General features: G+C 41.0%; 1 protein-coding gene across 1 annotated transcript in view; it reads left to right on the top strand.

The window, feature by feature from the left end:
* Positions 1 to 2,950: 2,950 nt before the first annotated feature.
* LOC133633960 (hydroperoxide isomerase ALOXE3-like) overlaps positions 2,951 to 16,541 on the top strand; it is a 44,755-nt gene continuing 31,164 nt past the window's right edge. The window contains exons 1-2 of the mRNA XM_062026813.1: positions 2,951 to 3,148; positions 8,262 to 8,466. Coding sequence (XP_061882797.1) covers positions 3,008 to 3,148; positions 8,262 to 8,466 — 346 coding nt within the window. The 5' untranslated portion in view covers positions 2,951 to 3,007. The remainder of the gene's footprint in view (positions 3,149 to 8,261; positions 8,467 to 16,541) is intronic.

The raw sequence follows: 16,541 nt of genomic DNA, 5'->3' as shown, positions 1-16,541 counted from the left end.
AATTAGAGTTCCTCTATTTTGCCGTAAAATCCAATAAAAACCCATTCAAAAACCGCCAACAATACCTAATTTACATTTCGTGACTTAAATATTGACCAAGTAATAGTAATAGTAATATTGTTATTATAAGCGCTAACGCAGACAAACTTTTTATAGCCGTGCCGTGATCACTAGCCTGTATACAACATGATTGACTGGCAAGGTTCCCTGCTCCCTGGAAGTTTATTGTAGCTCATAAATCCCGCATCTCACCTGGACAGAATAATTCTGAGGATGTATTCCGACAAGTTGGTACCCTTTATGAAAGCCATATAGGACTCGAAAATGGCGAGAACGACACAAAAAGATGCTTGGACTCCCCCGCCTCCACACACTGTTTCCTCGCGAGGACTATGGTAATTCTTCATCTAAATTGGAATATATATATGAACATCCTAGCAGTCGGCATCCTAATGACAGCAGACATTGAGTAATAATCAGTAATGAAGAAAACAAGAGCAAACGTTATGTGTTTTTTAAATTAATGCGCCGAGTATGCTTAAAATGATCAAAATATGTAAATATGAAATGTTATTATAAATGTGCTCATTCCTAAATTACATATATACCTACAGTGTGTTTATAAAACCTCAATGTATGTGTTTGGATGTTTTTTAGGGACTCTATAGGTGGAACAGAGCGGCTCCCATCGGACTTTTGATCGCATTTATTTAATATTTAGAATGCAAAAAAATTAAAAATAACATCCATTGTCATGTCTCTCATAATGATTGTGAACGATAGGCAACATTCCCCTTTAAAGGGGAACTGTACTATATTTTGGGAAAAAAAAGGCAAAATTCCAAAAAAAAAGTGCAGTTCCCCTTTAAGCACAAAAATTGCGCTAAAACATACCGGTGTAGTGAGTTTGCATTATTCACCCTAGGAACTTTAGTTATTACAGTTCCGGTTGGACGGTTTTGCACGGGACACATGTCCTGTGTTGTTGTTTCCAGAAGAGGACATGCTGCTCCGTTATTGATTTAAGTAAAGTCTGTATGTCATTAAAACAGTTAGCTCCATTTTTGACACTTCTTCCACTCCCTTCCTTGCACGCTACACCGCTACAACTAAAATGGGAGTGGTCAAAAATTCAACCAGAAGCTTGCCAGAAGCTAGTGGATGGCTACCAAAAGCGCCTTATTGCAGTGAAACTTGCCAAGGGACATGTACCCAAATATTAACATTGCTGTATGCAGGGGCGCCGCTAGGGATTTTGGGCCCCATGAAAAGAATCTTTACAGGGCCCTCTGTATTATAATTTCATCATCATTAGGGGCCTCTCTGGGCCCCCCTCCATCATGGGCCCCTAGAATCCGTCTCCTTTAGCCCCCCCCCCCCCCCCCCTTTTCGGCGCCCCTGGCTGTATGTATACTTTTGACCCAGCAGATTTAGTCACATTTTCAGGAGACCCATAATAAATTCATAAAATAACCAAACTTCATGAATGTTTTTTGTGACCAACAAGTATGTGCTCCAATCACTCTATCACAAAAAAAAAACAAGAGTTGTAGAAATTATTGGAAACACAATACAGCCATGACATTCTGTCCTTCACAAGTGTATGTAAACTTTTGACCAAGACTGTACATGAAGAAAGACATGCTAAATCAGTGATTCTCAAACTCTGGTATGCCAAATAATCCCTTAATTTAATATTCAAACAGTGGTACTGTTCACACTGTGTCTAATGTGGTCAAAAATATTATATATATAGTACTTTTTAAATAAAACCTCTGCCTTGTTTTTAATGAATACTTAGCCCTACTACGCTACGGTATCTTAATGTTGGTCATTATGGTGGTACTTGGAGAGCCAAGTGTTTTCTGAGGTGGTACTTGGTGAAAAAAGTTCGAGAACCATTATTTTGCGCTTTTAAAAGATGTAACCTTTCTGCGCACAAGTTTAATAGGCCAGCTTTGCGTGCGCTATCAGGTTTTAATACACACAAACCTTCAAGCACTGTCGTGGAAGATCCTACAAAGCAGCTAAGAGTACAAGTGGGCGGAGTGGCTCAGGTGATAGAGCGGCCGTCTCAGTAATTCGAGGGCACCGAGTTCGATTCCGGCTTCCGCCATCCTAGTCATGGCCTACCTTGCTCCTAGTGGCACCTATACTGGTGTATGATGGTGCACAACTCCCTTGAAAAATAGATATTTAATCTCAATAGGACTTTCCTGGGCAAATGCACGTTTTAAAAAAAGGTGTGTTTTGTTTCTTCTTTGGCCTTTTTAATAGAAAAAAACAGTGATACATCACTGTGTCCAATGCCCCCTCCCTAGCAAATCAAATGAAAATTAAAAAAAACGTTTTGTTTGTTATGTGCTTCATTCCATTTACCGAGGTGTGTCAGGAAAGTTCCAGGACTGTCACTGTTGATAGAGTTTCTTTGACGTGAGGCGCATCGTCCACTGGGCGCTCTGACCGAACGGCCGGATGTGATCAAACTAGCACGTCAACAACGAGATCCTGTGTCGTTGGCTCAAAGAGGCGAGAGTTGTGGCAGGAAATCTAATAGCTGCTCATAACTCACATCTCCGTGATGGAGCATCTTTCCCTCTTACCTGACCTGACATGTACAGGAATTTAAGGGGAAGTCTGTAGGACCCCGGGTGATTCCAAGGGATAAAACTTGTAGTTGGGTTATAAATTGTCTTTTCCAACACAGAGAGGACAAGAAAGCAAAAAACTGGAACTCCAATTAACGCACCGGATGGATTGGTTAATTTGATGTCTCAAACTGCATGTAAGTTGCGTCAGACTTCACAGAGGAAGTCCATATATATATTGTGAAATCTAATGGTGTAACTGTTCCGCTGTCGTTGCTCTTACATGTCTGACATTCTTTATGACAACCTGCTTCAAGAACCCTCCCACTAGCCTGCATGTAGTATAAAAAGAGGCGGCTGGACCTGTGTATTTAAACAAAAGACCAATTTTGCAGACTTATCATCATTCCGGATTAACAATGGTGGTCTACGAGGTGACCGTCTACACTGGTGACCGCATTAATGCCACCACGTTGAACAACATCTACATTAAGCTGGTGGGCACCGAAGGCGAGAGTGACCGGACGTGGCTGAAGTCTTTGATTATCTTCAGGGCAGCAGTAAGTCTGAAAAACAGCTTGCAACTATTTATAACTTTTCGTTTCAGTGCTCTTTGCTCACTTATCTAACAACTACATTAAATTAAATGATCAAAAACATGCATCGTAAGTTTCCTATACCAGCTTGCAGTGCATTCGGAAAGTATTCACAGCACTTCACTTTTTCTACATTGTGACTTTGGCTTATTCCAAAATGGAATAAATCAATTTCTGTCCTTAAAATTCCACAGACAATACCCAAAAATGACAATGTGAAAACTTGTATTATTTTTTTAGTTAAAAAAAAATTAAACTCACATGCACATAAGTATTCACAGCCTTTGCGCAATACTTTGTTGATGCACCTTTGGCGGCAATTACAGCCTTTAGTCTTTTAGAATACGAGCCACATGCTTGGCACACCTATCTCTGGGCAGTTTCGCCCATTCCTCTTTGCAACACCACTCAAGCCCCATCAGGTTGGATGTGAAGTGTGGGTTTTCATGCAGTATGTCTCTGTACAATTATTGTATATTTGTTGCATATATCTCTACAAGTCTCCCAGTTGTGTCCGCTGAAAAACATCCCCATAGCATGATGCTGCCACTACCATGCTTTATTGTAGGGGTGGTATTGGCCTGGTTTCCTCCAAACATGAGGCCTGGCAGTCACACCAAATAAATCAAGCTTTGTCTCATCAGATGAGGTAAATGCCTTTCCCAATGTCTGAGAGTATTTCAGGTGCATTTTGGCAAAAATGTGGGGGAAAAGTGAATACTTTCTTATGAATACTTTCTGTATGCACTGTAAATTATTGTAGGCCACATTACATTTCCATTATTGCAGTTTGATATAAATAAAAAAATTACACCAAATCAAAATGTACCAAAAATACACAAAGATATTGAATGTTAGTGTTGTATCTGACATTCTACTCAAATAATATCACACAAGCTTTTGTCTTGTGAGCATTTTGGTACACTTCTCTTTTGGGATAAGAAGCATCTAAAGGGTATAATAACTACATTTTGTCTTTGTTCGGTTTTTGCAACAACAATATTTATGTCTTTGTAAGTAGACAGGGCGTATTTTTAAGGTCAGGGAAGTCTGTGATTATTCTTTTACCCGGATTAACATTATTATAATAGATACATACAATTTTGGGCAAAAAAAAATATACAGCTGTAAAAACACATTTATTTGTGAACAATTTAATAATATATAAATAAATATATAGATAAAACAATATTTTCCGATAAAACATTATCAACAAATGATACCGAACTACCCTGGTATTGATAATTTCAATGCTTAGGCCGCTCTGCCCTCATCTAATTGTAGCGTTATCCTGCATGTGTGAGACAGAGGGATAAAAAATATGCCTCTATAAACAAGAATATGTTCATACATTGTTTTCATGCATACTAATGAATGTTTTGTATTTAGCACAACAGTATATGTTCAGTTTATGTTGACACTCTCAGACATGTACTAATGCTACAATAAACGTATGGCAGTGATGGGCAAGCAACTTGGAAAATGTAGTAAGCTAAGCTACAAGTTACTCCCGATTGAATGTAGCTAAGCTACAGGGGAAGCTATCCCCAGAGAATTGTAGCAAGCTACAATACAAGTTGCAAAAGTGGCTTGCTACATCAAAGCTACATTTAACAGCATTTATATGTACCCCGCCTACCGCCCGAATGCAGCTAAGATAGGTTCCAGCACCCCCCAAAAACCCAAAAGAGACAAGCTGTATAAAATGGATGGATGGATATATCGATTGAATGTAGCTAAGCTACAGGGGAAGCTATCCCCGGAGAATTGTAGCAAGCTACACTACAAGCTACATGGCAAAAGTGGCTTGCTACATCAAAGCTACATTTAACGGCATTAATATCTATGGGCCCACATGTATAATATCAATGTTAATGAAACTGAGAGTGTACAAATGGACCCAATAAGTGTACATTACTATTAACTATCTGTCATTTAGCTGGGCACACCCTACAACTATCTCTAGGGGTCCCCGCACCCCACGTATGTATGTATTTAGTTTGCCGTTTCTTTGGCCCACCCTTATAAAGTTATTAATTTTCTCTACCTACAGTAAAAAAACAGCATCTATTTATATCTCGACAAACAAAACAATGACTTGTGTGATGTTTGGAAACAGTTGGTAATGGTTATGTGCAGTAAAACTTTTCATGAACTCAACTCACTTTAAAGGCCTACTGAAATGATTTTTTAAAAATTTAAACGGGGATAGCAGATCCATTCTGTGTCATACTTGATCATTTCGCGATATTGCCATATTTTTGCTGAAAGGATTTAGTAGAGAACAACGACGATAAAGGTCGCAACTTTTGGTCGCTGATAAAAAAAAGCCTTGCCTATACCGGAAGTAGCGTGACGTCACCGGAGGAAGGACTCCTCACATTTTCGGACCGAGAATGCGACAATTACCCCATTAATTTGAGCGAGGATGAAAGATTTGTGGATGAGGAAAGTGAGAGTGTAGGACTACAGTGCAGTGCAGGACGTATCTTTTTTCGCTCTGACCGTAACTTAGGTACAAGGGTTCATTGGATTCCACACTTTCTCCTTTTTCTATTGTGGATCACGGATTTGTATTTTAAACCACCTCGGATACTATATCCTCTTGAAAATGAGAGTCGAGAACGCGAAATGGACATTCACAGTGACTTTTATCTCCACGACAATACATCGGCAAAACACTTTAGCTACTGAGCTAACGTGATAGCATCGGGCTCAAATGCAGATAGAAACAAAATAAATAAATCCCTGACTGGAAGGATAGACAGAAGATCAACAATACTATTAAACAATACTATTAAACCATTAATAATTTCCAGCTTGGTGAAGCTTAACAATGCTGTTGCTAACGACGCCATTGAAGCTAACTTAGCAACGGGACCTCACAGAGCTATGATAAAAACATTAGCGCTCCACCTACGCCAGCCAGCCCTCATCTGCTCATCAACACCCGTGCTCACCTGCGTTTCAGCGATCGACGGAAGGACAAAGGACTTCACCCGATCATCCGTGCGGTCGGCGGCTATCGTCGGCTAGCGCGTCTGCTATCCATGTCAAAGTCCTCCTGGTTGTGTTGATACAGCCAGCCGCTAATACACCGATCCCACCGACAACTTTCTTCTTTGCAGTCTTCATTGTTCATTAAACAAATTGCAAAAGATTCACCAACACAGATGTCCAGAATACTGTGGAAATTTGAGATGAAAACAGAGCTTTTTTGTATTGGATTCAATGGGGTACCAATACTTCCGTTTCAACGATTGACGTCACGCCCATACGTCATCATATATAGACGTTTTCAGCCGGAAGTTTAGCGGGAAATTTAAAATTGCACTTTATAAGTTAACCCGGCCGTATTGGCATGTGTTGCAATGTTAAGATTTCATCATTGATATATAAACTATCAGACTGCGTGGTCGGTAGTAGTGGGTTTCAGTAGGCCTTTAATGTGTGTTTCTAAATCTGTGTTGGACGTCTTAGATGAAGAGAGCAGTTATGATTTTAGTTTACAGAGTAAACAACTAAAAACTAAAGGTTTTGGGCATTGTTTTCTCTAAACGCATACATTTGTCTAAAAATGGCCAACGACACGCATTAGAGAAAATCCCTCTGCCATTTTTAAGCATGTTTCTTTTTTTAAAAAGATGTTCCTTCTGGACTGCACTTAAATGTAGAATATATGTAGAATATATTTATATTATATATATATATATATATAATATATTGTATATATTATATTGTTTATATTATTTATTATTATTATTGTCTATTGTGAGCGAACTGTGGTGCTGAATTTCCCCCAGGGATCAATAACGTACTTTCTATTCTATTCTATTCTATTCTAAAATCGTCAGCTAGAAGCGTCCCTCTGTCTCTGACTCCCTCGATATGACTTGACATGAGTGCACGTCTGATAGGATTTTGCTTCCTGGTTTCGATGACCCGCCTTGTATTGGCCAATCTGTAATGTTTCGTCATAACCTTAGCCAATTGTGACTCATCATACGAACATTAACCAATCATCATGGATTTTCTCCGTATGTATGGATGTTCTCATTCATCCTGGTCATTGTATTTTCTCCATCTTTTTTGGGGGGCCTGGATTCGCAGTCCATTTTTTCTCTTTGTAGCTTGTAGCTTTGATGTAAGCTACATAGCTACATGGGTCTAAAAGTAGCTAAGCTACTGGAAAAGCTACTCGTTAAAAAAGTAGCTAAGCTACCACCAAGCTACTGGAAAAGGTAGGTAAGCTACAAAGCTTAGTTATATGTAGCTTATTATTGCCCATCACTGTTATCTTACCTCACCAGACATTGTCTGGTGAGGTAAGATAACATAATTTAATAAGACACACCCAACAGTATGATGCAATGCACTGATCCAAATAAGTCATTTTGTCTTGATTAAAATATGGCAGTAATCTAAAGTCGCTCCTGTCAACGCAAACCTCGCATACACGGTGCACAGCACACTCTCAGACATATGTTACAGTAAATTATCCATCCATTTTCTACCGCTTATGCCTTTCGGGGTCGCGGGGGTGCAGGAGCCTATCTCAGCTAGGCGGGGTACACCCTGGACAAGTCGCCACCTCATCGCAGGGCTAACACAGATAAACAGACAACATTCACACTCACATTCACACACTAGGGCCAATTTAGTGTTGCCAATCAACCTATCCCCAGGTGCATGTCTTTGGAGGTGGGAGGAAGCCGCAGTACCCAAAGGGAACAAATTATGTGTTTGTTATTATGGTTCAATCTAAGAGGGTCTGGTGCATGAGGTAAGGTAACCTTATTTCACCAGACATACCCTTTCATTGTATTGTATGATGCAATGCACTTTTGATGCTGATCCAAATAAAGAGTTTTGCCTTGACCAAAAATGACAGTACTGTTCCTCCTGTTAACAAAAACCATGCTCACAGTGCAATGTAAAATGTATATGTTGTACATTATAATACACATTGCAATATTTCAACACCACATCAGACAGAACTCAGTTTCCTATAATTTCATGATGCATTTGAGTGCATCTGTTCTTATTGCTGTCTCTTGTCATTTTGTTTGCCTTTTAGGTGGCTACTTATACTGTGACCTGCGAAAACTCTCTAGGACAGCTACTTCTGATAGAACTGGAAAAACGAAAATTTTTCCTGGTCCCTAGTGATGCTTGGTTCCCTGACAAGGTGGAAATCAAATCACCCGAGGGCGACGTTTACACTTTTCCCGTCTACTGCTGGATCAGTGACGGTGAGACTTACCGCTACAGAGAGGGGAAAGGTGGGTTGCTTTGTGTGCTTGATACCAATGTCATTGACCCAGCCACACACAAAGAAGTTGTAGACCTCCATATTTTTCCAAGTTTCTGTCATGTTCGTGTTTGAAGGATGAGGCTGTTGATAGCAAGTGACTTAACTTTTAATGCTCCATGTTCTCAACAACATACATGTGTCTTTTATGCATTCTTGTTCTACCACTTTATGTTGTACGGTAAGCAGCATACTAACCAGTACTGCCCCCTAGCGGTCATACCTGTAATAACATCTGATCACAACATCCCCCTTTTTTCTAAGACAAAATGTATTGACCTAACTAATCACATTAGCTGGGTCAGTTATTTTAACAAATTCTCATTTAGTCTAACTCTGACACATATGTGCAGTATGAACAATTTCAAATTGCATAGGCTATCTCAAATCTAAGCCAATACTATTTATAACACTTTCACAACAATCAATATACATTTTGTTCAACATATTTAACATGCATATTGACTTTTCTTTGTTTACAAGTTCAGTCTATCAGGTCTTTTGATTTCTCTTGTGGACCTTCTTAACTCAGGTTCATTTGGAGTAGGTGTGTTACAGTCAGCGTTACAGTCCATAACAGGTGTGGGTGTTACCTAAGATTCACCACAAGTTACACTAAGCTCACCAACAGTCCCTTGAGGAGTCTTTAACAGACTGCGACGATTGCGTCTGAGGATTTGTCCATCATCAGTTCTCACCGTGTACGATCTTGGAGCAACTTCTTGCAGGACTGTTGCTTTTGTACTCCATCCATCAGTATCCTCAATCCTGACTGTGTTGTTGGTAGTCAGTGGAGGAAGACGCTTGGTTGTTTTGTCATAAAATGACTTTTGCATCATCTTCTGTTGTCGTAGTTTATGTTCAATCTTTGAGGGATTATTTTGCTTTATTATATTGTTTGAATGACTCGGCAAGGTTGTTCGTAGCTTCCTCTTCATCAGCAGTTCAGCTGGTGATAGTCCGCACTGAAGAGGTGATGCTCTGTAGCTCAATAAAGCCAGATACGGATCCGAGTCACTGTCAGCTGCTTTCTTTAGGAGTTGCTTTAGAATGTGAACTCCTTTTTCCGCTTGCCCGTTTGATTGTGCATAATGTGGGCTTGACGTCACATGCTGGAAATCATATTGCACCGCAAACTTCTGCCATTCTTTGCTGCTGAAGCATGGGCCGTTGTCGCTCACTACAGTGTGTGGAATGCCATGCCTGGCGAATATAGATTTAGCATGTGTTATTACACAAGTTGACGTTAAGCCTGCTAGTAGCGCCATTTCAGGGAAGTTTGAGTAGTAATCTACTACCACTAAATAGTCTTTACCTCTGAGATGAAACAAGTCCATTCCTACTTTGTGCCATGGTGCGGTTGGCACCTCAGCAACCACCATAGGCTCTTTGCTCTGCTTGTTCCTGTGTTTCTGGCATGTTTCACATTTATTTATGAGTGTTTCAATGTCTTTATTTAGTCCGGGCCAGAAAACCGACCCATTCTCAAAGCCTGTGGAATAACAATTCTGCCCTTTTTCAACAGCAGTCCATCCACAGTACTGAGCTCACCTCTGACGTGATAAAATAGTGGACATGAGCCAGCCGGCCATCCCTCATCCATGTTCCTCATGACATGTTGTAACTCAGCATCCGTTGCTGTAGCCTCAGCGATTTGTCTTGACTTTGTGTCTGACACAGGCAGTGTAGCAGACACCATGTTCACATGACACTGTATGTCCTCATCTGTTGCACTCACACTGTCGCCTGTAGTTGCTCTGGATAGGGCATCAGCAAGGATTAGGTGTTTACCTGGAGTATATATCAGTTCAAAATCATACCTTTGCATTTTCATCATCAACCGTTGAATCCGCGGTGACATTTCATTCAGATTCTTTTTGATGATGGCAACCAGCGGTCGGTGATCAGTTTCAACTGTGAAGGACGGCAGGCCGTACACATAGCTATGAAACCGCTCCAAACCATATGCCAGTCCCAAACATTCTTTTTCGATCTGAGCGTACCGACCTTCCGATTTCGTCATAGCCCGAGATGCATAGGCTACCGGTTTCCAGTGCTCACCCTCAGCCTGGAGTAGAACGGCACCAATACCATCTTTGGAAGCATCGGTTGACACTTTTATCCTCTTTGTGTGGTCATAAAATGACAACACAGGTGCTGTAGTCAGTGTGTTCTTGAGTTTTTGCCACTCATGCTCATGTTTCACTGTCCATTTAAAATCACAGTCCTTGTGCAGAAGCTCTCGTATGCAAGATGTCTTTGCTGTCAAATTGGGAATGAATTTACCTATAAAATTGACCATCCCCATGATGCGTAGCACACCGGTTTTGTCTGTGGGCCTTGGCATGTTCTGTATTGCACATATTTTTTCTTGATCTGGTTGGACACCACGTGCAGACAGCTTGTCTCCAAGGAAAAGGATCTCCTGAACACCAAACTCACATTTACTCTTGTTTAGTTTTAGTCCGTACTTTTTTATGCGTTCCATAACTCTGTTTAGTCTCTCATTGTGCTCTTGGGCTGTTGATCCCCATATGATGATGTCATCAATGTAGACTCAAACTCCATCCAAGCCCTCGATGATCTGCTCCATCGCTCTGTGAAATATTTCAGGTGCTGACTTTATTCCAAAAGGCAGTCTGAGAAAACAGTGTCTGCCAAAGGGCGTATTAAAGGTACAGTACATTGTGCTGCTTTCACTCAGTTTCAGCTGCCAGAAACCTTGTGAGGCGTCAAGCTTTGTGAAGTAGCTGGCACCTGACATTTCACTGATGATCTCTTCACGTGTAGGTATTTGATAATGTTCACGCTTAATGCTCTCATTTAGATCTTTAGGGTCCATACATATTCTCAACTCACCATTCTTTTTCTTTGTGATGACCATTGAGTTGACCCAGTCTGTAGGCTCATTAACCTTTTTGATCACTCCCAGCATGATCATTCTGTCGAGTTCTTTCTTTAGGCTGTCTTTCAGTGGGGCTGGAACTCTGCGTGCTGCATGCACAACTGGTTGGGCATCTTCTTTCAATTGTATTTTATATGTGAAGGGCAAAACACCAAAACCCTTGAAAACATCTGAAAAGTTCTGAACAATTGTTTCCATAGAGTCATTTTTTGGGATAATGCTATACACTCTTTTCACAAGTGCTAGTTCTTCACAGGCTCTGTCACCCAGAAGTGATTCACGTCCCTCATTCACAACAAAGAAGCATAGGTGGTGCACTTTTCCTTTAAAGGCCTACTGAAACCCACTACTACCGACCACGCAGTCTGATAGTTTATATATCAATGATGAAATCTTAACATTATAACACATGCCAATACGGCCGGGTTAACTTATAAAGTGACATTTTAAATTTGCCGCTAAACTTCCGGTTCGAAACGCCTCTGAGGATGACGTATGCGTGTGACGTAGCCCGGCGAACACGGGTATGCCTTCCACATTGAAGCCGATACGAAAAAGCTCTGTTTTCATTTCATAATTCCACAGTATTCTGGACATCTGTGTTCGTGAATCTGTTTCAATCATGTTCATTGCATTATGGAGAAGGAAGCCGAGCAAGCAAAGAAGAAAGTTGTCGGTGCGAAATGGACGTATTTTTCGAACGTAGTCAGCCACAACAGTACACAGCCGGCGCTTCTTTGTTTACATTCCCGAAAGATGCAGTCAAGATGGAAGAACTCGGATAACAGAGACTCTAACCAGGAGGACTTTTGATTTGGATACACAGACGCCTGTAGAGAACTGGGACAACACAGACTCTTACCAGGATTACTTTGATTTGGATGACAAAGACGCAGACGTGCTACTGTGAGTATGCAGCTTTGGCTTTTTTTTGCGTATGTACGTAACTTTTTTAAAATATATAAGCTTTATGAACCTTGGGTTAGGTGAACGGTCTTTTGGGCTGAGTGATTGTGTGTGTTGATCATGTGTTTGAATTGTATTGGCGTGTTCTATGGAGCTAGGAGCTAGCAGAGGAGCTAGGAGCTAGCATAACACGTACCGTACCGTACGTGCGCGTCACGTATGTAACTTTTTAAAAATATATAAGCTTTATGAACCTTGGGTTAGGTGAACGGTCTTTTGGGCTGAGTGATTGTGTGTGTTGATCGGGTGTTTGAATTGTATTGGCGTGTTCTATGGAGCTAGGAGCTAGCAGAGCAGCTAGGAGCTAGCATAACAAACACGCAGGTGTTATTATGCAGGATTAATTTGTGGCATATTAAATATAAGCCTGGTTGTGTTGTGGCTAATAGAGTATATATATGTCTTGTGTTTATTTACTGTTGTAGTCATTCCCAGCTGAATATCAGGTACCGTGAGTATGCAGCCTTGGCTGCTAAACATTCGATAACTTGACCGTATGTGCGCGTCACGTACGTAACTTTTTAAAAATATATAAGCTTTATGAACCTTGGGTTAGGTAAACGGTCTTTTGGGCTGAGTAATTGTGTGTGTTGATCAGGTGTTTGAATTGTATTGGCGTGTTCTATGGAGCTAGGAGCTAGCAGAGGAGCTAGGAGCTAGCATAACAAACACGCAGGTGTTTTTATGCAGGATTAATTTGTGGCATATTAAATATAAGCCTGGTTGTGTTGTGGCTAATAGAGTATATATATGTCTTGTGTTTATTTACTGTTGTAGTCATTCCCAGCTGAATATCAGGTCACCCCCGGCTCTCACAGCATCTTCCCTATCTGAATAGCTTCAACTCCCCACTAGTCCTTCACTTGCACTTTACTCATCCACAAATCTTTCATCCTCGCTCAAATTAATGGGGAAATTGTCGCTTTCTCGGTCCGAATCTCTCTCACTTCATGCGGCCATCATTGTAAACAATAGGGAACTTTGCGTATATGTTCAACTGACTACGTCACGCTACTTCCGGTAGGTGCAAGCCTTTTTTTTATCAGATACCAAAAGTTGCAATCTTTATCGTCGTTGTTCTATACTAAATCCTTTCAGCAAAAATATGGCAATATCGCGAAATGATCAAGTATGACACATAGAATAGATCTGCTATCCCCGTTTAAATAAAAAAAATTCATTTCAGTAGGCCTTTAACTATGACACTCAGCCTGCATGTGCCCAAACATTTAATTGGTTGTCCATTGTAGTCTTTAAGTCCAGATTATTTTCTTTTTATTTGTGGCTTGTTTTTCATTGCCTTTACATCACACATGCTTATTAGATTTGCTTTTGCACCCGTGTCCAATCTCATGGTGACTACAGTCCCATTTATCATTAGAGGAGCTATCCATTTATCTTCTCCAGTGACGTCATTTACATTGTCTGGTTTACTTATTTGTTCACTTTCCAAATTTACCATGCCAACAAAGAACGTGTCACTGAGATCAGGCTCATCTACTATGTTTACAGTTTTTCCTTTCTTCCCCTCTTTCCATTTGCAGAAGCACTGTTTAGCAAAATGATTCTTGCCTTGGCAACTTGAGCATTGCTTACCAAACGCTGGACATTGTCGGGGCTTGTGCTTTGTGCCGCAGCGCTTGCAGCTTATCATCTCGTCCTCCGACTGCCGTGCAGGCCGGGTCTGTGTGCGCTGTCTCCGCTGGTACGACACTGCTCCTACCGCTGCCGCGTTGTCGCTCTGCGCCGAGGCGACTGCAGACATCTCGCTGAACGTCCTCACGTGCTTTTGGGACAGCTCACTCGCCTGGCAGATCTTAATGGCTCCCGCCAGCGTCAACTCCACCTCTCGTAGTAGCCTCTCTCTGACCTTTTTATCCTCCACGCCGAAGACTATCTGGTCCCGGATCATGGAGTCCTTCAGCGTCGCGAAGTTGCAGGACTGCGCCTTTAGCCGCAAGTCCGTCAGGAAGCTATCAAATGGCTCATGCTGCCGCTGCGTACGAGACCGAAACACGTACCTTTCGTGCGTCTCGTTCTTCTTCGGAGAACAGTGAGCGTCAAATTTGCTAAGCACTACATCCAACTTTCCATTATCGTCAGGAGTGTCAAACACAAACGTGTTAAATACTTCTATGGCCTGTGGCCCTGCTATTGTTAGCAGCAGCGCTACCTTTCTCGCCTCCGGCTTTGTCTCGTGTCCCATAGCCGCAATGTACAGGTGAAACTGCTGTTTGAAGGTGCGCCAGTTCTCGTCGACATTCCCCGTTAGTTTCAAACTCTCCGGTGAGTTTAAATCCATGTCGTCAAGTCGAGTTTACTCCTGGTACCATGTCATGTTCGTGTTTGAAGGATGAGGCTGTTGATAGCAAGTGACTTAACTTTTAATGCTCCATGTTCTCAACAACATACATGTGTCTTTTATGCATTCTTGTTCTACCACTTTATGTTGTACGGTAAGCAGCATACTAACCAGTACTGCCCCCCTAGCGGTCATACCTGTAATAACATCTGATCACAACAGTTTCCATCTGTTTGGTCATGTAGAATGATGTCTGGACCACAATAGTTTGATATGTCTGATTACGCGACTGACGTATAATCCTTGATATCACTCGACAAATCTTTTTTTTTTAAAGTATAAGGATCTATTCCACTGCATAGTTAGATTTTTTGCTCATATCTGCTTTTTGCAGTAAGGTTTAAGCCTCTTTTATACTCAGATAGTTTGTGCGCTGCTTGCTGTACAACAGTCATCTTAGCTTGGTTGACCACCACTGGTTTTCACTTCTGGGAAGAGGTCACGTGTCGGAATACACGCGTTACAAAAAAAACAAGCAACAAATTAATTACACTCTATATTAACGCTCCTGTTTTTCCTAAATTTGTCATTTTTCTCTCAAATGACTTGTTTTTCACCTCTTCACACAATCATACTTTTCGTTCCATATCGTTTATTCTTAGGATTGAGATTTAACATCTATCTCCTTCTCTCCCCCTTCTCAGTTTTTGACTTTCTCATATACTTGCTGACAGACATGTGATGCCTTTTAAATCCAAATATCGAACTGTACTTTTAACCACAATTGTTGTTTTCTCAGAATTATGGTTAGCTTGAAATGTACGTTTATCACTTCAGTCATAAAACATAACAATCAGCGAGTCCTCCTGGACTCTACAACATGTCTACTCTTTCCACAACTTTATCTCTTTGCACTTACAGTCTCTGCATATGATACTCAATTCTTATTTTCTGTATTTCAGCTGCCTTTTATTTTACTTGCCTCACACTACCAACACTGTGTGCTCCACCACAATGTACACACTTTTCCTACACGCCTGCTCCACAACTTCGACATGTTTGTTCCCCTTTACAATAAGTCGCTACATGTCCATACGTCTGGCATTTGTAACACCGTAAAGGTGGTGGTACAAACAACATCACTTTATACCTAATGTACCCTATAAATACAAATTTCATCTTGAAAATCCACTAATATTGACAGGCTATCCACTTTCCTCCCCCTCTCCATGCTTTTAATTACCTTTCTCTTTGCCCCTCACTCTTAGGTCCCTTCTACACTAAAGGCCTACTGAAATGATTAATGATATTTAAACAGGGATAGCAGATCCATTCTATGTGTCATACTTGATAATTTCGCGATATTGCCATATTTTTGCTGAAAGGATTTAGTAGAGAACATCGACGATAAAGTTCGTAACTTTTGGTCGTGGATAAAAAAAAGCCTTGCCTGTCGAAGGGCTCCTCACATTTCCCCATTGTTTACACCAGCAGCGAGAGCGATTCGGACCGAGAAAGCGACGATTACCCCATTAATTTGAGCGAGGATGAAAGATTTGTGGATGAGGAACGTGAGAGTGAAGGACTGGAGTGCAGTGCAGGACGTATCTTTTTTCGCTCTGACCGTAACTTAGAAAAAGGAGAAAGTGTGGAATCCAATGAGCCCTTTTACCTATCACGGATTTGTATTTTAAACCACCTCGGATACTATATCCTCTTGAAAATGAGAGTCGAGAACGCGAAATGGACATTCACAGTGACTTTTATCTCCATGACAATACATCGGCGAAGCACTTTAGCTACGGAGCTAACGTGATAGCATCATGCTTAAATGCAGATAGAAACAAAAGAAGAAAGCCCCTGACTGGAAGGA

Source organism: Entelurus aequoreus, linkage group LG18 (genome assembly GCF_033978785.1).
Source record: "Entelurus aequoreus isolate RoL-2023_Sb linkage group LG18, RoL_Eaeq_v1.1, whole genome shotgun sequence".
Classification (NCBI taxonomy): domain Eukaryota; kingdom Metazoa; phylum Chordata; class Actinopteri; order Syngnathiformes; family Syngnathidae; genus Entelurus; species Entelurus aequoreus.
This window is presented reverse-complemented; position numbering and strand designations above follow the sequence as displayed.